Source organism: Asterias rubens, unplaced genomic scaffold, assembly GCF_902459465.1.
Source record: "Asterias rubens unplaced genomic scaffold, eAstRub1.3, whole genome shotgun sequence".
In the NCBI taxonomy this organism is placed as follows: domain Eukaryota; kingdom Metazoa; phylum Echinodermata; class Asteroidea; order Forcipulatida; family Asteriidae; genus Asterias; species Asterias rubens.
In genome coordinates, this window is record NW_022985700.1 from 210048 (window position 1) to 235716 (window position 25669).

At 38.4% G+C, this 25669-nt stretch overlaps 1 protein-coding gene across 1 annotated transcript in view; it reads right to left on the reverse strand.

Moving 5' to 3' along the window:
- LOC117305790 (unconventional myosin-Id-like) overlaps positions 1 to 25669 on the reverse strand; it is a 37780-nt gene that overhangs the window by 8829 nt on the left and 3282 nt on the right. The window contains exons 2-14 of the mRNA XM_033790665.1: positions 19259 to 19467; positions 18537 to 18630; positions 16356 to 16521; positions 10889 to 11035; positions 10347 to 10466; positions 9212 to 9418; positions 7873 to 8015; positions 6709 to 6934; positions 4944 to 5074; positions 3700 to 3829; positions 2398 to 2475; positions 1814 to 1980; positions 352 to 559 (exon numbers count right to left, since the gene is read on the reverse strand). Of these exons, the coding sequence (XP_033646556.1) occupies positions 352 to 559; positions 1814 to 1980; positions 2398 to 2475; positions 3700 to 3829; positions 4944 to 5074; positions 6709 to 6934; positions 7873 to 8015; positions 9212 to 9418; positions 10347 to 10466; positions 10889 to 11035; positions 16356 to 16521; positions 18537 to 18630; positions 19259 to 19467 (2026 nt within the window). The remainder of the gene's footprint in view (positions 1 to 351; positions 560 to 1813; positions 1981 to 2397; positions 2476 to 3699; positions 3830 to 4943; positions 5075 to 6708; positions 6935 to 7872; positions 8016 to 9211; positions 9419 to 10346; positions 10467 to 10888; positions 11036 to 16355; positions 16522 to 18536; positions 18631 to 19258; positions 19468 to 25669) is intronic.

The window sequence follows — 25669 nt, forward strand, 5'->3', positions numbered from 1 at the left end:
TTAAGGTTACCAGTTTCTGTTAAGCAAAATTTTCTTTGCTCAGCAATTTTTTGTGCTTACAGGCTTTAAGAAATCGGTACCCGCTGCCAAAACATAGGATTCGAACTGCCTCTAGCTGCTGGGCAACCTCGGTAGTCTAGTTGGTAAGACACTGCTCTAGAATTGCAAGGGTCATGGGTTCAAATCCCACCCGAGTAACATGCCTGTGATATTTTTTCACAGGATTCGGGAAAGTACTAAGTATACAGTGCTAACACACATCGGTGTACGGGTCAAACCCAAAATTAATAAATTGGGCCCAGTTTAGAAGAGAATATAGACTATAAAAAGTAAAATCGCATCTTCTCCTACCTTCTGTAAAAATACAGCAATAGCTGGCAATAGCCGCCCTCTGGCCTCCTCCAGGATGTAGACAGACCTTGGTGTTCGGATGAACAACTTGGTTTTACCATACGCTACATCCTCCTCAAGTCCTTGCTCACGGAGGAGGATCTGAACTCCTTGTTTGTCGACGCCTCCACGGAAGTTGGGCCATGTGAACTGTGATAGCATCTTATACCTAACATTAAACGGTAAACGAGTGGATGGTGAATTTATTTCTTGCTTTGCCCAACAGCTTTTTTGTTTGTCGATTACACTTGTTTTTTTTAGTGGGGTCCACCAGTTTGTTTATGGAATCGAACCAGTTTGTGGAGTCCACCAGTTTGTTTGTAGATTCAGCTATTTTGCCCGAGGAGTGCGCAAGTTTGTTTGTGTGGACCTGCCACTATGTCTGCTAAGTCCACTAGTTTGTCTGTTGAGTCAAATTGTTGTTTGTGGAGTTCAACCGTTTGTTTGTGGAGTCCAATAGCATTTTGTGTGGTCCAACAATTTGTGTGCGGTCCAACAGTCCAGTGGTGAAGACCAACAATTCATCTGTGGAGTCCACCAGTTTATTTGTGGAGTCTACTTGTTAATGAGAGGTCCAACAGTTCAGGGGTCAAGTCCAGTAGTTTGTGGAGTTACCAGTGTTATTTTATTTCTATTTATTTTAATTCTTTGGACAAAACAATAAAACAAGCACAGGCCGTCCAGGGAAAGGCAAAAGTAAAAAAAAACTGTCATCCAAAAAGATGTGGGTGTTCAGACCTAGCTCGTAAAGAGTTCACATTTATACACTATACATTAACCACTCTAAAATTGCAGTAAAAATTAAAACAAAAAATCTATGTTGGATTTTGTTAGAATGAGGAAGGATTTTAACAGGACCCAAACTCTTGGCTTAGGTAAGCAGGGAGTTCAGCTTTTACTTTAGGGGGAATCTCACAAGTTAGCAGGGAATCTTTGCTTCTGCAGAGCCATGAAATCGGGCCCTGATCGCACAGGTTAGTCAGAACTTCAAATAATAATAATATCGAAGTCTTACGTGTATATAGCGCACGTATCTACCAAACAAGGTACTCAAGGCGCTGAGTATATACAAACTTTCAGAAAAATAGGTTATTGAAGTAATGAATTCTGAGACCAAATTCTTAAGCACCTTATAAGGGTTTACAAGGTACTACGGCGCATACAGCAGCCACAGCAAGGAACACCGGGGTGGACCCCTTCTCTTTTTGATAAGTGCACTGGGTTCTATTACATGCGTTACGCAACACATGGGGCCAACGGCTTTACGTCCCATCCGAAGGACGAAGCAATGGTCTTGCTTAAGGACAAAAGTGTCTTGCTTAAGGACACAAGTGTCATGGCTGGGGATTCGAACCCACACTCTGCTGATCAGAAACACCAGAGTTTGTATTCGGTGCTCTTAACCGCTCAGTCAAGAGCTTACCTCTGTAAGAATCTTGTGTAGTGTTGACGAGAAGCGAAGCCTGCCCTCCTTACTCTGACATTCTCTATTAATCCAAGATATCGCACTTGATGAAGGCACCGTTCGACATCAAATAAGATCGGAGATTTGGTCTCATTCGGTTTGACACAACGGATATAGTACGGCTCCTGTGGAAGAATCAATTCAGAAATGTATATGAGAAGCTAAGACTTAAGACTTTATTGTGTCAGTACTACACATACACCAGACATATGTATGTAGTCTGGCTCCTATAAAAGAATCAATTGGAAATGTATGTATTAGAGGTAGGTATTTTGGCTGTGTGTGAATTGAACATTGTTTACACTTTTGTTACAAATTTGGCCGACGGTTTCATTAATTCATTTGTGGTTTATTTTTAACAAACTAACTTCTCATGGCGACGAAAGGTTGAATTACAGGAAAGCATACAGAGGATACAAAATGCATAAAGGCGATAACATTACACATGAAAAAAAGATGGAAATGTCCAAATTTGTATAAAAGTGAAGAATTGACAAATTAAAGCGCTAGCATCTGTAAAGGGAATAGAAGCAGTTACATACCTTTGACGCTAGATTCTTTACAAGCTCAACCATTGAGTTCTTGAATATTGTTCCTGCTGTCAATGGTCGCTTGGTGACCTAAAAGAACAATGATATTGAATGGTCAGACAGTAGGAGGGTTAACTATCATGACTGTGTACTGTGTAATGCATTCACTGTGTAATCATACTGCAGGCTGACATAGTTCAATAAATAAGTTTATAATTAAAGGGAAGGTACACGTTTGGTAATTACTCAAAACAAATATTAACTTAAAAACTGACTTGGTAACGAGTAATGGAGAGCTGTTGATAGTATAAAACATTGTGGGAAACGACTCCCTCTGAAGTAATGTAGTTTTTGAGAAAGAGGTCATTTCTCATTAAAATAACAAAAGACTTCTAACTAGAAGTCTTTTATTCCTGAAAGCACACGAATTCGTCCAACAAGGATGTTTTTCTTTCATCATTTTCTTTAACTTTCATGATCAATTGAGCCCAAATTTTCACAGGCTTGTTATTTTATGGTTATGATGGATACACCAAGTGAGAAGACTGGTCTTTGACAATTACCAAACGTGTACAGTGCCTTTAATCAATTATGCTCATAAAGGACCTTACATCAATGACTGGACCCCAAGGCCCTGTACACATTAAAACAGCACCAAACAAGAAGAGGAAATAACAAGATTTGAAAACTATAAACCACAAAAATGGAACAGCCAATAATTAAAGCTACACACTACAAAAGTTGAACAGTTATGAAAAGTGACCCATAAATAAAACATTTTTTTAAAGTTACAATTACCCAGTGTCTATCCACAGAATAATTATTTACAATATATCAGAAGTACAATGCCAACTAAAACAACACCCATCAAAAGTTAAAAAGATATGAAAAACCAGTGGTTGATATTAAATGATCAGACAGTAGGAGGGTTGACTGTGAAATGTGTAGTATGCAGTCACCACATTGCTGGTTGGCATAGATTTTCTGTCATCCAAAACCACAGTGAATGATATAAAATGATCAGACAGTAGGAGGGTTGACTGTGAAATGTGTAGTATGCAGTCACCACATTGCTGGTTGGCATAGATTTTCTGTCATCCAAAACCACAGTGAATGATATAAAAATGGCCAGACAGTAGGAGGGTTGACAGTGAACTGTAGAGATGCATTCACCACATGCAATACTACCGGCTGGCATAGTTTCTGTCATCCAAAACCACAGTGAGAAATATTAAATGGTCACACAGAAGGGGGGGGTAAAAATTGTGGGAAAAGGTTGGAAAAGAACACACTAAAATTGAGTTTTGAACTGACCTCTGTCAATTTCATACCGCCCTCTGGCCACATCTCTGAGAGGACGGGATTAGCGCTAAGGAAGAGTAGCCTCTTGAAATCTTGGAAGAGAGTGTCTTTATTCTTATACATGAATCCATTCACGTCATACCTGAGGTCAGGAAGAAGAAACCAGAGGTTGAAATGCAGGAGTCAGGGGTTAGTTCTATAAATATAGTCTTGTGAAAGCAACTTCGTTCCCAGGGGTAATCAATCTCATAGCGCTATTTTATCCCAGCACAAGCTACTCACTGATAACTCCTGGAATTGTTAAATAATTAGGTAACAGCATATGGCACAGTTTAATCAGGCATGAGACTGATCCACTCTACCCCGCAAAAGAGGCACCAAGTCATAGAGCAACTAGTCCCCTCTCATTTTACTTTGATCTTGTGAAATGTCTAGATAGCACATGATTCATTTGGAATGGAACCATGTCATTACGTTGTACATGTTTATCTCCATTTTTAAAACGTGCATGCTAAAATGTTCTTCAAGTGAGCTATACAAGAAGAGTTAAACTTCTGTTCGTGTAAGATTATCTCAGGCCTGATTCTTTATTCTTGTACGGGCAATGCAGTTATTCAATGATGAAGGGCAACTCTCTATGAGAAGACCATGCTGGCAAGGGGCACCATGGCAGTGACCAGGGGCATGAAGGCAGTTCTGCTCATGAAAATGGCAACAGAAACTACATTGCATTTTTCGGTTACCTGTTACTTTGCCAAGAACAATTCGTGTATCACACTTTATATATAAAATAACAAACCTGTGAAAATTTAGGCTCAAGTGGTCATCGGAGTCGGGAGAAAATAACGGGAAAACCCACCTTTGTTTCCGCACGTTTCGCCGTGTCATGACATGTGTTTACTATAATCCGTAATTCTCGTTGTCAAGAATTGATAATTGTTTTAATGTTTTCTCAAAAAGTAAAGCATTTCATGGAATAATATTTCAAGAGAAGTCTTTTACCATTACCTTCTGTAAACCCTGTAAGTTATTTGTAAATCTGTGATTTTTTATATTTTTTTTCTGTTCCGAAGTGTATAATGGCTTTAAACAAACCTCAACCTGTCATATTTTAGAAGATTTCACTGGGGACCTTGGACAGTTCAAACAGTTGTCCTCTAACACAAAAGAAAACATTTGTAAACTAAGAACCATGCTATAACAAAGCAAGGGACCCCTGCTACATCGCTTCCGAGTTAAAAGGGATATGTACTCACAGGACATCACCGGCGTAGTGTTTGATACGGAAGTCTCGGTCGTGTTCTAGGGTCTTGTCCCCAGGCTGCAATGCACGGCTCATGTAATGTGCATGGTTCACCAACTTCTGGTTCATAGCCTCTAAAAACATCTGTCAGGATATAAACAGAAAATGAGTCAGGACGTTTCCCAAAATGGCACCAGACTATTCTGAACACATGCCTCACTATGAATCTCATCAACCTCGTTCCCAGGGGTGATTGATCTTGCCGCGCCATTTTTTCCCAGCATGCCTTGCTTGATCATAACCCCTGGAAGTGTAACTCCAAAATATCCTAATATAAGGGATATTACAATTAGTCCTGTGGTTGATCCGTTCTGTGTTTGGCGTTAGTTGCGCGTACGCTGGATGCGCTGTGCGTAATAAAAGTCATTGTGGTGTTCTGTGAAGCCAATGACTTTCAGAAAAGCAAACTCAATCACTGTACTAGCGAAGAACCCCATGGAGAGAAGACAAGGAAGGAAGTTTCAGTTTAAGATAAGGGAGGAAAACCCCAGAGAACGATTCAAGGGATAACCCACGCAATCCGGTTGGGACTAAATACCCAATCCACGTAACGCCGTGGTGGGATGCAAAACAGTGCCCTAGAGGTGGAAGACACAAGACACTCTTGGAGAAAAGAAAGTTTCAGTCTTAGAAGTTGAAGGAAAACCCAAGTAAGGAATGTGTTTAGCAAAAGGGTATCCGACCTTGCTAGAGGTTGCTATACAAAAGCTTGCCCAGAACCTTTTGACATAGCAACTTGGGTGTCATGGCCGAGCGGTTAAGAGCACCGAAATCAAGCTCTGGTGTTTGATTAGCAGAGTGTGGGTTCGAGTCTCCATCGTGACACTTGCTACATAAAACTGGGAGGTAGTGCTTTCTGCTCTACCAGTCAGGCTTCGGATTGATGATACCCAAGCCTACATCCACATGAACTGTAAAGGGGGTAACCCGTTTTAGCCCTAGGAGTAGGCCTAGGTAGCAACAGCCTCTGGAATAAAATAATTGTAGCCCACACCTTCGAAGTGTCGTGGCCGAGCGGTTAAGAGCACCGAATTTAAACTCTGGTGTTTCTGATCAGCAGAGTGTGGGTTCGAATCCCCAGCCCTGACACTTGTGTCCTTAAGCAAGACACACAACCATTGCTTCGTCCTTCGGCTGGGACGTAAAGCCGTTGGTCCCATGTGTTGTGTAATGCATGTAAAAGAACCCAGTGCACTTATCGAAAAGAGAAGGGGTTCGCCCCGGTGTTCCTGGTTGAGGCTGCTTAATGCGCCGTAGCACCTTGTAAACCCTTATAAGGTGCTAAACAATTGGGTCTCAGAATTCATCACTGCAATAACCTATCTTTCTGAAAGTTTGTATATACTCAGCGCCTTGAGTACCTTGTTTGGTAGATACGTGCGCTATATAAGACTTCGATATTATTACCTTCGAGTGGCCTTCAGCCTTGTGTGTCTGGGGACTTGCATAAAAAATTAAATAAAAAAAACTGTCTTTATAGTCACACGCGGCGACTGATGCCACGCTCACCATGTTGGTGGGAAGTTAGGTTTACGTGTACTAACGCCGCGTCGCCTAAAATGCACACTTCACTGCATAACGCACGACATAGAGTTAAATATGAAAACGCACAGTGAAATTGCCCACCAGTATGGCGCATTCAAGATTTTTCTGATGATGACGTCAATTGAAATGGGTCAATAGTACATGTATGTAAATAAAACAAAATGGTCGCTTACCTTATCTGTCACCTTGCCTACATTAAGGCACGCTTCATCCAGTATAGAAATGATCCCCTTATGGGATTCCTCGACCAAGTCACAAATGATGCGATTATTGAAGTACTCCACAGTGACCCATTCGATGCCTTCTCTCTCATACTCTTCCTGTTCTTGCTTCAGTACCAACATTATAAAGAGCTGTTGCAGTTTCTCATTGCAGTAGTTGATGCAGAATTGCTCAAAGCTGTCCAAATCAAAACAGAGATGAGAGTCAATGCTAGTAAAAAGGCTCTGGAAACTCTGATCTAAATATTATTCGCAGCAAGTACCTCAAGGTTAAATTTGCATCGAGGATAAAGAATATTATTTGGTTTTACCCATACACTGATGTGTGTAAGCATTGTATACTCAGTACTTTCCCCGGGTTCTGTGAAGAAAATCACACGTATATCACTCAGGTGGTATTCGAAAACACAACCTTTGCCAATCTAGAGCAGATGTCTTACTAACTAGACAACCAAGATAGTCTGGTAGCTACATGTAGAGGCAGTTCAAATCCTATATCTTAGCAGCGCGGGTACTGCAATGATTTAATAGATGTTTAACTTGCACCAGGGGTAAAAAATATTCTTTGGTTTACCCCCCCCTCACAACGATGTGAAACTAGGATCTTAAAGGGAAGGTACACTATTGGTGATTGTCAAAGACCAGTGTTCTCACTTGGTGTAACTCAACATATGCATAAAATAACAAACCCTGTGAAAATTTGAGCTCAATCGGTCGTCGAAGTTGGGGAGAAAATGATGAAAGAAAAAAACACCATTGTTGGACGAATTTGTGTGCTTTCAGATAGGAATAAAAGACTTCTAGCTAGAAGTCTTTTATTATTTTAGTGAGAAATTACCTCTATTTCAAAATCTATGCTACTTCAGATGGAGCCATTTTTCACAATGTTTTATACTACCAACAGCTCTCCAATGCTCGTTACCAAGTCAGTTTTTAAGTTAATATTTGTTTTGAGTAATTACCAAACGTGTACATGTACCTTCCCTTTAAAGTCAGGAGGTTAGTAGAAATGATAACATTTTCACCTTTTGAATTCGATACATTCGCCATGACACCCAATATTTGACCAATTAAGACCCTACCTTTAACCTAAGCGAAACATTTACTTATAGTTACCTGTTGTCATCGAATATTTCGAACCCATAGATATCCAATACACCAATGACGGTATTCTTGCCGTGTTCGAGACTGGTACCCCGTACTTCAATAGCAGTGTTGATCATTCCTACAATCCAGGTGAACAGTCTCTCATAAATTGCCTGCCAAAAAGAATAATCAGCTCATGAAAGTTATTTTGATAGTGGTTCCTACATTGTATATCCATTCAAACTTGTATTTTTAACTCATAGAGCTATATATATTGACTAGAGCGCTAACACCCCGTTATACACACACTAATGTTTTGAAGCCGTGAAGGCGCATCCATGTTTATGTACAAACCAATACGAAAGCTTGAAATTTTGTATGCCAATTGTACGGCTATTTGCATGATAGTGCGTTTGTTCTTCTTTATGTGTCATCGAACCAGCAAATGTGAACGCACAATCTGCTGATGAGCGTACAAAACTGTGAGTGTCATGTTTAAAAGGTGTGTATACTTTTTTTAGTACTTGACGTTTAGATCAGTATGCTCTCCAGAAGACGATCAGAGCATACTGATCGAAACGTCGAGTTGCTCTCTCCAGAAGACGATCAGAGCATACTGATCGAAACGTCAAGTTGAAACCAACGGTTCTTTTCAGAACCACCCCAACTCATTAGAGATAGTCATTACATGGTGTTACCGCAAACCTTACTATATCGTATTTCCACCTTGCAAAGTTTCAAATCCTACTTAAAAATATATATATGAATAGTAAACTTGAGGGTACAACCAAAAGTAAAATCTCTTTTGAAGGATCGGTGGCTCTGATATGGGTAGTGTGGGTTCTGAAAAGAACCGTTGGTTGACCACACATTATTTGATCAGTATGCTCTGATTGTGTTCAGGAGAAAGCGTAGTGATTGAAACGCTGAGTATTCAGAACCGACACTACTCAAAAGAGATTTACTCACGGCGATACCACAAGCCTCACCTAATTATTCTCCCACCATGCAAAGTTTAAAATTCAACTTAAACTTGGCCTCTCGACACTGGGCTAGCTTTGTTGAGTGATGACGGAGATTTTCAATAAGTGAATACCAAATAAATGACTGAATCTGTCTGTTTTTAAGACGTCCAAAACGTCGAGACCACCACTCCTTCAAAAGAGTTTTTACTCATGGTTGTACCCGCAAGTTTACTGTTAATATTTATATTTATAGTTGCTCTTATTCTCCACACCATGCAAAGCTTCAAAAACCATTTACTTGTAATCATTTTCTTGTCAAGTATTTTTTTTAACAAAACAATTTCAAAAGTCCCTTCTCAAATTCCTGCATTCTTACATCTGTAATCTACTCCTGCATGACTTACTTTAGCAAAGGCATCTCTGCCGTAGTAAGCTTGCTCATCTGTATGACTCTTCTCCATGACTTCACCTTTAGCTGCGACAACACGGTAACACAACGCCTTCTCTAGGTCCTCTTTGCTTACGTCGAGTAGCGTCGCGATTGTTGATAACTCCCCAGGATTACTGATGGAGCACGTTTCTTTATCCTCACTCCCAAAATTGATATTTCCCTGACAGACAAAAAAACATACAAAAAAGATAAATACATGTAGCCCGAAACCAGCATGTTGTAGTCTAAATGGTTAAGAGCACAGGCATGACAGGACTCAAGCTCTGGTAGTTCTGACAGGCCTGGAACTAAACAGAGAACACGGAGAACAAAGCTTCTGTTGCCCTGCTCTTGGCCTTGGTGCCCCTTCAGATGTTTCCAAAAGATTAAAGATTTTCCAATGAAAATGGCCTTACCCTCGCAAACATGAACTTCCAGGCCTGTTCTGATCAGCAGATCGTGGGTTCAATTCCCAGATGTATCACTTGTGCCTCTGAGCAAGATACTTTATGATAACTGCTTTGTCATTTTGATGGGACATTAAACCATTGGTCCTGCACACTAGGATTGGTAGTGCACGTGAAAGAACCCAGAACACTCATCGTTGAAGAGAAGATTAAAGACCCGGACAAACCGAACGAAAACGAGAACGATAAAAATGCCACCCTCGATTGGTTAAATTGCTCCACGCAGAATACGCCCACGCTAATTCAACCAATCGAGGGCGTGCATTTTTAGCGTTGCCGGTTTTGTTCTCGTTATCATGGCCTGTGTGACCCGTCCTTAAGTGACCGGGCCTTAACCCCGGTGTTTCTGGTTCACATAGCAAGCACTCTTTCTCTGGTTTCCACATGCTTGCGAGCTACATGTACAGTGATTAAGTTCACTTATGACGCATCATTGGTTTCATTTCCATAAATTTATAATAACATTCACACAGGCAATTTTTGTAGCACTCCACCGAGATCGGAGAGCTTAACAATAATTCAAATTTCGTAAAGTTTTGTGACTCGTTCTTTAGTTATACTCGTGCATACAAGAATAGACAACTCCACTAGTCCACTCTTCATGCTCTTTGTGGATAACTAGTGGATGTTGTTGATACGTACCAGATGCAAGATGACAGCAAGCAGTTTCCACATCGTCGTTTGTTGATCCGCTGAAAATCCAGCGTCTCTGAGCGCCTCCAAGGTGGCTTTGTGGTTCTTTTTATCGTTGAAGGAGACAGGCTGTAAAGAAATGTATACAGAAAATCTTGTTCTCAACCGAAATTAAAATAACCCTAACATAAAACTCTCCAAAATCCTTTCTCTGAAGTTTGTCCGAGTTTGATTGATTTAGTGTAGTAAAGCCAACCTTGTGTGCTTGCAGATGCCTAAAAAAGGCTTCAGGCACGAACTCTTTTATAATTGAGTGAGAAATTACCTCTTTCTCAAAAACTACGTTACTTCAGAGGGAGCCGTTTCTCCTAATGTTTTATACTATCAACGGCTCTCCATTGCGTGTGTCCGAATAAGTTTTTATGCTAACAATTATTTCAAATAATTACCAATAATTTCCATGGCATTTAAAACTGAAATCAAATAAAGTCTTTAAAAGTCTTTGTGAAAATCTTTTATCAGCATGGCTTCAGTAAGTGCAAGTCTTGTACCTCCCCATTGCGTTGATTAACAAAGTTGTAGAGTGTGGGATCCCTCTTGAGTTGCAAGTCACCAAGCTGTTGCTCAGTAGCTCCAGTTAGTAGCTGGTAGAAGGAGTGGAAGCTTCTCTCGCCTTTCTGCTGTCTGACGACTCTTGACTGTAACAAACAAAATTAACAAATACATTCTGATAAGTTCTGTAGATAAGCCACAAGGAAAACATACTGGGTATGTTTTAAATAGTTTGGGTTTGAACAGTGAAAAAATTTACCGATGTTTTAAAGTTCAGTACAAAAAACTGAGCTTTTAATTCATTGGGCATGTGGTGTTTTTCCTGGCTGGACCAGATTTTTTAACCTTTGTCTCTATTGTATATTTTGCTTGTTGAAAAAGTTTTTATGCTGTTGTCGTATACTATATCCGTAGTCTTTAAATTCAAATTTGGCTATTTTTCTATTTTCAATATTAATCAAAATGTTATTATAAATATATTATTTATACAATTTTGTGTATGTAGTTGCTGGGAACCTCTGAAAAAAAAACAGTGTTTTACTGAGAGGTTTCACTAGGGTAAAAATAAATAAATAATAATAATAATGTATCATCACTCTACCAAGTGAGCTATCTAGCCATTTTGTTGGAGGTCTCCCCGTTTAATAGTGAAGTGACTAAAGGGAGACTGCCTACATATAGGGCTGGACAGTTGTTAGAGCCCTGACACATTAACTGGTCGATGTTTCAAGTCCCGCTTAAACCAACATTATTTATAATTTCACGAATTGACAGAAGTGTAAAAAAAAAAAAAGGGTGAATACAAATTTGTGTACAAATCATTCATCACATACCGATGCTGTAACATTTTCCTCAAGTTTAGGACCTAGACTTTGGCGCAGTCCTTTATCACATGGCAACCACCCGGCAAATTTATAATCAGACTCGACACATACATGTAGATTATTGGTTATGATAAGCAACCTGTGTGCACATTTGGCTGTTTGTGCTGCATACTCCTAAGGAGTTAACATATTTTTTTTTTTAAGTTTGCTTACGACGACCGAATGAACAGGACTACTGATAATGCAAGGGACTTTGCGAAGCATCAACCGAAGCATACTAAATAAACACTACTACTATTATCATTATAAATATTGGGACGATACCCAGACTAGCATCTAACCATTGAGGAAGTTATTTATCCTAAAAAAAAACAGTTCTAATTTCATGTCTGATTTCCTTGAGTCACGTCAAGCAATGCAAAGTCCGATTCCTAAAAAGTCCCTTACATGGAACAAGGAAGAACAGTAGAGCCTACAACCCATATATTCATCAGAGATGTTAAAACAGACAATTTTTCTCACCACAGCAAATGTTGCTCGGCAGAATTTGGTTACCAGCCAAAGAACCATCACATCACTTAACATAACATAACTGGTTATCTGCTTATTTTTGCTTAAACAAGTACAATTGTAAAAGGCAGAAAAGGTGCATACTGTATATAAGAAAATAATAACCTACAAGCAAGAAAGAAGTCACAAGCAGCCCAGTGAAATGAAAATGGCCAGGTTTTAAAGTCTGATTCTAGCAATATTAGAACCATGCTTCTTTTTTTAACAGGGGAAGGGCACATACATGTACATGTAGTGCCCCCTCTCCCTTGTTTTCAAACCTTGTTGAACAAATCATATCAATTGTATAAAACAAATGGTTGCCTTGGTAACAGCTGACCTCAATAATAACTACCTTTTTAACAATTATGATTCTTTAGTAATATTAGGGAAAGTCAGAAAAATTTGGTGGCGATCGGATGCAGCGTTAAAAGATTACTGGCAAGAATATGGTGGTTAACAAATTTTTGTCAACAGCAGAGCTTCATCAAATTAGTGTATGGTCCGACTACCAGTACAGTGTATTTGTTCTGATCCAAAATAATTTCACTGAAATGAATGTGACCTTTAAATTGGCACAATCGCTTTTCTGGCAACAAAATATGTTTTGATTTCAGACAGATTCGTATCAGCTCTCAGGAGATAAAAATCAATTTCTTCCCTCTAGCAACAAGAGACTACAAAATGTCATCATCAGAACAACCACTCCAAATATGTCCTTCATTTGGAGAGTCCTCGACAGACCCTACTTAACACTTGCAATGTATTGTATTTAAACTCTGTTAGGAATTTCCTGCTCGTCCAGGGGCTCAAGGAAACCCATTGTGATTATTCCATGGCACCCACTTCCGATTGAACCTTGTTTTGTTAGTGGTTGGGGCAAAAGGAAACGTGTTGGCATAATGAAGGGACCTTGATGGTTGAATTGGTAGGAACAATGTCCAAAAGAACAACATGTACTGAGATCAGTGAGTTTATTGCAACCCAAAGATATACTAAGCAAAAAGAGTCTTTAGCTGGAATAGGTTACCCGGTAAGCAGAACTCTTTACAAACTTAGCAAAAGACTGACTTGGTAGGAACAATGTCCAAAGGAACAACATGTACTGAGATCAGTGAGTTTATGGCAACCCAAAGATATACTAAGCAAAAATAGTCTTTAGCTGGTATAGGTTACCCGGTAAGCAGAACTCAAAGGTAGGAACAATTTCCGTAAAATTTCCTGTAAGAACAACATGTACTGAGATCACTGAATTTACGGGGACCCCAAAAATATTCTAAGCAAACAGGGAAATGTTGTTCAGCTGGAATAGGTTACCCGTGAAGTTGGTTTATTTGCCAACATAGCAAGTGGCAAACTTGTCCGAAACAATGTCCAAAAGAACAACATGTACTATGCACTGAATATATTTAACATGGGGACTCAAAAATAAACTTAGCAAGAAGAGGAATATTGTTTAGCGGGAACAGGTTACCCGGTAAGCAGGAATATTTGCCAACTTAGCAAAAAACTGACAATTTCACAAGTGACTACCTTGATGGTTGAAATGGTAGGAACAATGTCCAAAAGAAAAACATGCACTGAGATCAGTGAATTTATTTAACACGGGATCCCAAAATTTCCTACCAAGCAAAACAAACCCTTGTTACATGTACGGCTGAAATAGGTTACCCAGTAAGCAGGAAACTTTGCATAAAAACTAAAAAGTCACCTATAATTTCACAGCCAATGACTTCTAGTTCAAATGTATCAGGACTCTTCTTTGCTTTGTGTTTAATGTTGTTTTACTGTGAGGCGCTGTTTTCTTTGTGTAGATTGCCATATAAATGTCCATATAAATGTCTTGTATTGTTGTTAAATATTGTTTACTTATTATTATTAATTATTCATTCATTATGAGATTAAAAACAATTGATAAAGAATGTACACAAACCTGATCACTGTTTCAACTAATGCCAAATTACACGCAGGGTATAAAGGACAAAACAATATAAAAAGTACAGAACATACTATGTACACCACTTAAAGCCATTATACACTTTCGGTTAAACAGTATTGTCCAAGTCACACACTTCATGTATCACAACTTATATCTAAAATAACAATCCTGTGGAAATTTAGGCTCAATCGGACATCGGAGTCGGGAGAAAATAACGGGAAAACCAACTCCTGTTTTCGCGCGTTTCGCCGTGTCATGACATGTGTTTATAACAAATCTGTAATTCTCGCCAACAAGAATTTATATTGTTTTACCGTTTTGCTCAAAAAGTAAAGCATTTCATGGACTAATATTTCAAGAGAAGTCTTTCACCATTACCTTCTGTAAACCCTTTAAATTATTTGTAAATCTGTGAACTTTTTTTTTACCTGTACCGAAAGGGTCCAATGGCTTTAAAAAGTATTATAGTTAAAATTTATACCAGCATAACTTGTTAAAAAAATGCTAGTATGCTAATAATCTGAATGTGACAGCAATTTAATGGATTAATTTATGACAATGTACTTCTACATTACAAGGTTATTGGAGCCACCTAATATTAATAACTAGTTTTTACAGCTTGCATTTTACAATAATGTGTCAATGCACTTTCCATTAACAATGCCCTGCCGTCGATTTCGTAAAACTCTTTTCCTAACTTACGATTAATCTTAGGACTTAATACGAGTTGAGTTCCGTATCCAAGTACGTAGGACGCATTAAACCCATCCTAAGTTAGGACGGGTTACTCGTCCTAACTTGAGTTAGGATTAATCCTAGCGTTTCGTGAAATCGGCTGCTGGTCATTTGGCCAATAATGTTCCTTTCTCAGCTTTAATTAATACAGGATTAAATCAATCAAACAGTTCCGATAGCCAATAATTCTCATACTGACTCCAAATGCTATTTGATTGAAATCTGGAATTATCCTAACTTGATTTGACCTGTATAACGAACATGTATAGAGAAGTGGTTTATAAACACCAACTGAACACCTGCCTTTATCATTGTGTGGGAAAAACCCAACCTAAGCCATTATTGATTGAGTAAACTGATAGGGTATCTATTTGTTTTCATTCTACACAACTTCATGGTTTCAACAAGTGTGTAAGGAATGTCAAGTTTGTTGTTACTGTAGGGGATATGTTTTTGTTTAGCTTTCTGTAGTGTAAACTTTGACACCACAAGGTGGGAATTTTATGAAAGCTGTTTGTGGCGTGTCATGGCCTAGCAGTTAAGAGCATCGGATTGAAGCTCTAGTGTTTGATCAGCAGAGAGTGTAGGTTCGAGTCCTGATCGTGACACTTGTGTCCTTTTTAATAAGCAAGACACATGACCATTTTTGCTTTGTAAAGTTGGGGAGGTAGTGCTTTCTGCTCTACCAGACAGGCTTCTGATGAATGATACCCAAGCCTACATCCGTATGGACTAAAAATCACTTTGAAAATACTGTTTTACACGAAAATAAGCAATTAATAACATTGTTTTTCTTTCATATTTTAATCCAAATATCATTGAGATCAGCCAGCATTATGAAATGGTTCTTTGTCTTTCTTTGTGTGATCTGTAATAGTTCACAATTTTGTGTATTTAACCAAATGGTGCTGTGTAGGTCACTGTCAAGTGTTTGGCATTTCGGATTTTTCAACTCCAATTTGAAAAATCTGATCTTTTCCTTTTCTGTACTGAGGATGAACATGGATAAAACTACAGCTTTGTAGCAACCCAAGTCGCAAATGCCAAAGAAAAGGGGGTATCAGTGATGGTGGGGGGTGGGGGGGGGTTCAGTTAAAAGCAATACTCTTTGTATGTAACTGCCCGACAACCAAATCTTACATTACTCAAATTAGTAAAAGTTGTTATTATAATACAACCAGGGCCCAATGGCTCTGCTTACCGTAACCAAAGAATCGGCGTTTACGGAAGCAGGGAATTCTGTGCTTATACGTCAAGCGTATTTCACGGGTAAGTGGTCAATTTAGGCTTATAATACGTACTCCATATTACTAGCCATTCTATGCTTACACAGTCAGCACACAAATATAAGCACATAATTCGACAGTAAGCAGAGCCATATAATTGGGCCCTTGTTGCTTGAACCTCTTTCAATCTTACCTTTTCCAACAGGTAATTGTTGATATGGCCGCCGATAGGGTCCCCTTTGAAATCAAAGTTGATGTCCATGTATTTGCCGAAGCGGCTGGAGTTGTCATTACGGTTTGTCTTTGCATTCCCAAATGCCTCTAAGATTGTGTTGGACTGAATCAGGATGTTCTTCACTCTGAAATTGTAAAAGAATGAACAATATTTAAAACTTTGAAGGGTGGCAAAATTTGCAATAATACCGTAGACATATTCTCTATAATGATTTAAAGGCAGTGGACACTATATTGGTACTTACTCAAAATAATTATTAGCATTAACCCTTACTTGGTAACGAGTAATGGGGAGAGGTTGATAGTTTAAAACATTGTGAGAAACGGCTCCCTCTGAAGTAAGGTAGTTTTCGAGACAGAAGTAAATTTCCACAAATTTGATTTCGAGACCTTAGATTTCGAGTTTGAGGTCTCGAAAATCAAGCATCTGAAAGCACACAACTTCAGGTGAACAGGGTATTTTTTCTTTCATTATTATCTCGCCACTTGGACAACCGATTGAGTGGTTCTGCATACGTTGAGATACACCAAGTGAGAAGACTGGTTTTTGACAATTACCAATAGTGTCCAGTGTATTTTTAAATACACTTAAAAGAGTCTTCTATAAACATTGAGGAAGAAATCTCGGTGGAAAACCCCAAACAGGGATTGAATTTTGTTGCCCTTTTGAACTACAGCCACCTACCAGAAATCGGTCTGTAATGTAGGCCTACTGTAAATTGAAACCTCAATAGAAACTGAAAGATCACATGTGTATCGTGTAAGTCTGTTTTGCAAAATACTTTCTGGTGTTGTTTGTTAGACTCTTGTGTAAATGATTTTCTGAAAAAAAAACATAATAAACATGATACATGACAGTTTCTTTCCTGGTAATAAGTCAAATAGTAAACTGACAGAGGTCTCCAATTTAGGACTCAGATTTCTGTTAATTGAAACTAGTTCGCTTGTATTCAGAAGGAACTGTTTGTGTGAAACTTATACCATGTATTGCAGGCCTGATACTGATGTACTTCACATGGGCAACAAAGGTGATTGCGCCCATGCCCCCAGGTCATTGCCTTGGTGCCTCGAAATTCTCCAGTGGAAATTTACAATTTCTCTCATAGGGTGCCCTCACCAAGGAGAAAATGCCTTGGTGCCCTTGGTTGCCCTTTCAAAAACGAAATAATAATATTGAAGTATTATAGCGCACGTATACTACCAAACAAGGAACTCAAGGTGTTGAGTATAATATATACAAACTTTCAGAATGATGTAATTGCAGTGATGAATTTTGAGACCCAATTATTTAGCACCTTATAAGGGTTAACAAAGTGGCTACGGCGCATACAGCAGCCCCAGCAAGGAATACAGGGGCGAACCCCGTTTTTTTTCGAAAAATGCACTGGGTTCTTTTATATGCATTACACAACACATGGGACCAACGGCTTAACGTCCCATCTGAAGGACGAAGCAATGGTTAAGTGTCTTGCTTTAAAAGGACACAAGTGTCACGGCTGAGGATTCGAACCCAAACTCTGATGATCAGAAACACCAGAGTTTGAATTCGGTACTCTTAACCGCTCGGCCACGACACCTCCACAGGCCTGGTATTGTATATGTTGTGAGGTGGGCCCTGGAGGACTAGTGAAACAAAGGTTGTGGATTGCCCCAGGAACAAGATGGTAGAATCCTATTTTCTCAAATGTGCAATGACCTGGTGGAGCTAAAGTCATAGATAGTCTAGACTGGACCTTTCCATATGATCAAAGAGGGGGGGGGGATCAGGTCCCAGAGTTGTGTGTCCAGGTGAAAAACGTTTTGCAAAACGACTTAGTGCAAATACAGCCTACCCAGATCAAACTCTCTGATAAGTCGAGCCATCTGTTCTTCTCCCAAATTAAAACACAATTAATTACATAAACAAACAAAAATAAAGCTTAAACCATCCCGTTGTTAAGAAGTTGGTAAATGTCATTGGGAAAATAACGATGGATTTCCAGTACAAAATGGACCTTTCAAGCATTGGAATATAATGACACGTGGAATATAAAGACTGGGGCTGTAACGCCTACATATATACAAGGGTTAAATTTTAGGTGTTTTATAGGGGGAGGGGCGTGGATGGAATTGGGGGAGTTTTGGACACCTTGCTTTTTACCTTTCTACCTCCTGCTGTTTACTGACGTTGGTGACCGCTGCTATGTATCTCATGATGATCTTAGATGCTTCTGTTTTTCCAGAGCCACTTTCACCTGAAATTTTAATTTGAATTCAAATTGTTTAAAAGAAATATCAAATCATTTTGATGTGTGTCGTGGTCGAGCAGTCTATTGCATCCAGACCGGACTCAAGTTCTGATGGTTGAATCATCAGAGTGCCGGTTCAATTCCTGATCATGACACTTGTGCCCTTAGCAAGGCACTAAGCCATCATTACAATTTGAGCTCAATCAGTCTTTGAACTTGCAAGATAATAATGAAAGACAAAAACACCCATGTCATCACGAAGTTGTGTGCGTTTAGATGCTTGATTTCGAGACCTCAAGTTCTAAATCTGAGGTCTCGAAATCAAATTCGTGGAATATTACTTCTTTCTGGAAAACTATGGCCCTTCAGAGGGAGCCGTTTCTCACAATGTTTTATACCATCAACCTCTCCCCATTACTCGGCACCAAGAAAGGTTTTATGCTAAAAATTATTTTGAGTAATTACCAATAGTGTCCACTGCCTTTAAGGGGCTTTGACACAAGTTGAACATCTTCAAAGAACTTTGAAAGTAAGACAGCAAACGAACTATGAAAACAAAATCCTGAAAACAGGACATAATCTGATAGTTTATGAACTGTTTTTGTTCGAACTTTTAGACGAAATAATCTCTTACCAGATATAACAATACAGGTGTCCCTTGCTCTGCGTTTCATGCTTTTATATGCTGCGTCTGCGATGGCAAATATATGCGGAGGCCGCTCGTAGATTTCTCTTCCCCTGTAACTCTCAACAACGTCTGGCCCAAAGATGTCCACCGTTCTGTAGGGGTTGATGGACACACAGACCTCTCCGATGTATGTGTAGATTTTACCATTTTCAAATCTGGAAACAGGTCAGAAAAATTACCTTTTAGTTTGCTGATATTTTATGTCAATTACCAGAGAAGTGCTTACAAGGCTAGCGCAGATATTTGGCAAGAGCAGGGCCAAGGAATTGAGCACGGAACACTTGGAACAAACTTCCAGTACCAATAGAAAAAGAAGTTTGTACTCCCGAACTACAAAGGAGAAGAAACAAACAAACAAAAAAGCCTGTTCAAATATGACTGCAAAATTCACAATTTTTTAAAAAGCATTCATTTTTATTATTATTATTATTTTTTTTTTTTTTTTTTTGAGAAGGTTTTTGTTCTTTAATTTGATTTAATCCTTATAAATGTTTGTATAAGAACATAAGTCATTACACTTTGGACTGAAAGCAATGGAATGCCCAACCCTTATTTACATAGACTGTCTGGGGCATTTCCTTTCAGATCCTGTAACAAATTGTCCAGGGTTGGAGTTTGAGGGTTGTTTTTTTTTTTAAACAAAGGAGGGTCGATTTTAGTCATCAATTTCATTGTCATGACATGAATTATTTTTCCAGGGAAGGTATGAGAGTTTTACTACTGATCACAGTTATTTTTGTCATTCAATGTAAATCCTGCATGACTCTATTTAAAGGATTTGGGTACCTTTTCAAAATGTCCATATATTTACATTAAACTTTTGTAGTCCTGACAAAAAACACAGTATCCACAGATTCACATTAAACTTACACAGTTTGAAGATAATGTTAGTGCAAAGCTTCCCTTCAAAAAAGTTACTTACTGAGGTGCTGTAGTTTTTGAGAAATGAGTAAAACAATGTCATGAAAATACAATTGTAAATTATTAAAATAATTTTCGTCTCATGAGACAACACTTTTTTTCATGACATTGTTTTACTCATTTCCCCCAAATTACAGCACCTCAGCACGTAATATTTTCAGGGAAGCGTTCTACTGTCATTATCTTCAAACTGTGTAAGTTTTGTGTAAATCTGTGGACATTGTGTTTTTTGTCCTACAAACAGTACATACACCCTTTAACATCATTGTTTGCTTAAAAAATGTACGCTTTGGTTTCACATTATTAACAATTGACAACTACCAACTTTGTATACAGAGGATGCTGACAGATTTTTGCCCTACCCATTCCTACCAATTCACTGCCCCCTATTGATTGACACCCCTTGATGAAAGTGCTACACTTCTATTGATGATTTTGTTGAGTGTATTTATTATTATGTATGTTTAGAGTAACTATTGAATATGCTTGCCCAGTCTGGTATTCATGCCTCAATAAGTCCCAACTTATTAATTTTTTAATTTTGGTTTTTACCCATACACCGATGTGTGTTAGCACTGTATACTCAGTACTTTCCCGAGTCCTGTGAAAAAATATCACAGGCATGTTACTCGGGTAACTCGGGTTACTTAGTCCCAACTTGGATGCCTTGAAAAACTGCAGCGCAAGGCTCCTTATATGATCTTGTCTAACGATTACTGTGAACCTAAGTCTTTTGCTGAAATTTATTCCCAGCTTGGCCTCCCTGCCATGGATGTAAGACTTGAGCAGCTCTTGGTTAATGTTGGTAAATCCCTCCTCACCTCTGACAGATATAAACAATGGCTTCCCCCACTACCTAGAAACAACAACCTGAGAAATTCCAATAAACTTTGTTCAACTAACCGTTTCAAAAACAGTTGCATCCCCTCCCTAGTTGAGCTGCTCAATCACCAATAATTTTACTGGCCTGTAGATAACTTGTTTTCATTGTGTAAATATTTGTATTGTATATCTTTTTACAGTTTGTTTATTTTTATATTCAAATCTACTCTATTTTAACAATCTCTTATTGTATATTTGCTGGTGTTTGATGTTGGAATGTATTTTTATATTGTAAAAATAAAAATAAAGATTTTTGAATTTTAACGTTGAGGTTACCATCCTCTTATAAACTCTAATTGACATCTTCAGCTTAGAGCGTTAATAACATCCGACCTTAAGTGACAAATGGATGATAGAGGACGAAGAATTAATCAATTATCTTCAAAGAGCTTTACGTGATGAAGACCTGGAACCTGTTACCTGCATGAATGATTAAACCATTCACTGCAAATGAATAAAAAATCACAACTGAATGAAACCGAGACCTTGGGATTGAAATTGTGGCAAATAACTGAATTGTACGTATGCTTTGGTAGCCTCAGTCTTTAATTGAAAAAGCTAAGTGCCCTCCACACTAACATATGGTGAGCGTTTGGTTTAGTGGCAATGAATAATACATAGTCTCATTGAATCTTGATGCACTTTTTATGCAATTCATAACGCTGCGGCCATCTTCTTTTTTTGCAGTAACAACAAATTGGCAAGAATTTTATTTTTTTCAATTTCAAATAATTTCTTTTATACCATATTTTAAATTCCTAAAAATCAATTTTACCCCCAAGTTTTAATCTCTAAAACACATTTTAAGAATTGGAAGTCGACCACGATATAGTTTACAAGATCGGGATTTCGAGCAAATACCTCAAGAGTGTTGGCGCTCTTCTAACAATATTTCACATGGTCTCCCTATTTTAGAGTATAATAAAATTCAATTCATAGGCAAGTAACTAAACAGAAGGGGTGTCTGTTTTAGGAACACAGTGCCTTGGATCGGTCGAGTTGGTCTTTGAAAAGCGTTTGAAATCTTTTGTTATGAAATGCATGGTTAGTTAGATAATTTAAAAGTAAAACATAATGATCCACACAAACATGCCTCGGAATTTCACGGTTTTCCTTTTACGTCGCGAAGAAACATGGTCGGCCGTATGGCCGACCATGTTAGTTGACAATGTAAAAGGAAAACCACGCAATTTCGATGGATATTTTCATATATCATTGTTTTCTACTTTTACAACATCTTTCTTACCATTTTAAATGCATTTTATAACAAACGGTTTCAAACGCTTTTTATAGACCAACTCTTCCGATCCAAGGCACAGTTCCTTTACAGAGAAGGTACACGTTTGGTAATTACTCAAAACAAATATTAACTTAAAAACTGACTTGGTAACAAGCATTGTAGAGATGTTGTTGGTATAAAACTTTGTGGGAAACGACTCCCTCTGAAGTACATAGTTTTCGAGAAAGACGTAATTTCTCACTAAAATAATAAAAGACTTCTAGTTCTAGCTATGTAGAAGTCTTTTATTCTTATCTGAAAGCACACAATTTCGTCACGCAAGGGTGTTTTTTCCTTCCAACTTCGATGACCAATTGAGCCCAAAGTTTCACAGGCTTGTTATTTTATGGTTATGATGGGACACACCGAAGACTGGTCTTTGACAAAACCAAACGTGTACCATGCCTTTAAGTGTAAATAGTGAGGCAGCACAAACACATTAAAAACAGGGTGTGTACAGATTTATGGCATAGTAGTGTACTGTACAATATTGTGTAGCTGAGCAAAGTTCATCACAGGTACAGTATCTATCTCTCATAGTTCAGGACAAAACACCTGCCATGAACTACATGGTGTGAAAATCAATTTGACCGAAGAACAATTATCTATAAAATTAGGACACAGTTATATGACATGTGCTCTAGATATTAAATAGGCTACATCGAAATATGATGCCGAACGAGGATACATTGTCCAACTTTGAGCAGTGTGTATTTCATATCATAATTACTTAAAGCCATTGGACCCTTTCGGTAAACAGTGTTGTCCAAGGCCCACACTTTGTGTACCACAACTTCTATATCAAATAACAAACCTGTGAAAATTTAGGCTCAATCGGTCATCAGAGTCGGGAGAAAACAACGGAAAATCCCACCCTTGTTTCCGCGCTTTCACCGTGTCATGACATGTGTTTAAAATAAATCTGTAATTCTCGTTAACGAGAATTTATATTGTTTTGCTGTTTTCTCAAAAAGTAAAGCATTTCATGGAATAATATTTCAAGAGAAGTCTTTCACCATTGCCTTCTGTAAACCCTGTAAGTTATTTGTAAATCTGTGAACTTTTATTTTTTTTTCTGAACCGAAAGGGTCCAATGGCTTTAAAAGGAAGGTACACGTTTGGTAATTAGTCAAAAATGTTAACTTTAAAACTGACTTGGTAATGAGCATTGGAGATCTGTTGATAGTATAAAACATTGTGAGAACCGGCTCCCTCTGAAGTAGCATGGATTTTGAAATAAAGGTAATTTCTCACGAAAATAATAAAAGACTTCCAGCTAGAAGTCTTTTATTGCTATCTGAAAGCACAAAAATTCGTCCAACAAGGGTTTTTTTTTTTCTTCATCATTTTCTCCCCACTCCGATGACCAATTAACCTCAAATGTTCACAGGTTTTTTATTTTATACATGTGATGAGATACACCATGTGTACCTTCCCTTTAAAAAACGTATTATACATTCCATTTTAGAAAGAGGTTGGTCAACTCATATTGAAAACTACAGTTTTACACTAGACCGCAGACCACTAGCCTCTTGGATGAAACAAGTCCAGTATCTTCTGTTTTAAACTCAATTGTTTTAAAAAAAAGAAATGCTAAAATGTTGAGATAAATCTTGTCTTACTTTGCTCCAATAAAAACCGATAGTTTGTGAGAAAACTGTGAATTCTGGTCTCTTCTCATTTTTATTAGATGATTTTTGTAAAAAAATCCTCTGGTTTGCCAGTTAAGATTCTTAGCTACATACATACAAATCCTGCGGTCTTGTTGAATTTTTGGCAAAAATTCAAGCCCAGTACAGATTGTTTTTGAGGTTCTACATTTAAAATTTTGTCATGACAGTTTTTCAGAGTTTCAAAATGCATCTATCTATAATTATGTTTGATAAATTTGTTGTTGCTACGAAAGGTTAAATGCAGTGTAATTAGAAGGCCTATAAGTGCTACCACCCACTATCTTTAACGTGAGATTAGGGGCTTTTAATCATGAATTTATAGATCACAAAACTGAATTTGACCACTCTTTAATGAAGAACTATTATCATACAAAAATTGTCCACCGGTTATTCATCGGCTGTTGACTCACTTCCATTATATCGATAACCCCACATCAAATAAAAATGTCATGAATTAAAGACCAAACACACCACCCTCAAGTTCACCCTCCCACAACTTGACGCCAAACTAGACCTCAGCCCCCCCCCCCCCCCCCAACGGTTCTCCTGCTAAACACTACACCCATTGAAAGTAACTGCATGGTTTCACTGTGACAACATTCCTATGTCTTGATTCACTATGGGTTTCAGTTACTTCAGCAGACAAGTTCACCAGACTGCACATAAGTTGGTTGGTGTTCAGTAGAACCATGGAGCTCCTTGGTTAAAGGCACTGTGCACAGCCGATTTCACGAAATGCTAGGATTAACTCTCTAAACTAAGTCCTAACTTAGGATCAATCTTAAAGGTTTACATGTTACAGTGCAAGGCTGGGACTTGTCCTTAGTTCTAAGATTAATGCTAAGTTAGGAAGAGTTTGGTGAAATGGAGGGCTGGACACACTGCGTATTAATCAAAATAATTGTAGCATAAAAACTTACTTGATAGCACGCAATGGAGAGCTGTTATTAATTAATAAAACATTGTGAGAAACAGCTCCCTCTGAAGTAAGTTCTTGAGTTAAATTCTCACTCAAATAATAAAATACTTCAGGCCTGAAGCCTTTTATTATGCATCTGAAAGCACACAAATTTGTGCAACAAGGGTGTTGTTTCTTTCATTATCTTCTTGCAACTTCGATGACCAATTGAGCCCAAGCTTTGACAGGTTTGTCATTTTACACTATGTTGGGTTACAAAGTGAGATACTGCCGAATTCTGCGCTTAAGATATTGATTCCCCGCTTACGTGCAAGCGCCTAATTTCTGTGCTAGCCTTGTAAGCATAGAGTGCCTAGTACATGGAGTACGCACACACATAGCCAAAGTCGCCGATAACTCGTGAAATATGCTTGCCGTAAGCACAGAATTCCCTGCTCCCATAAGCACCGATTCTGTGCTTACATGTACACATGTATGTACGTTAATCAGAGCCATGAAATTAGGCCCTGGTCTTTGACAATAGGAGACTTTCCAACGCTAGGTGGCAGCAGACATACCGGGTAAATTTCCATTGTTTACGTAGTTCTGAACATGCGCATAATTCTGAGAACAATGGATTTACCCGGTAAGTCTGCTGCCCTCTATCGTCCCAGAAAGTCTCCCATTGCCAAACAAGTCCAGTG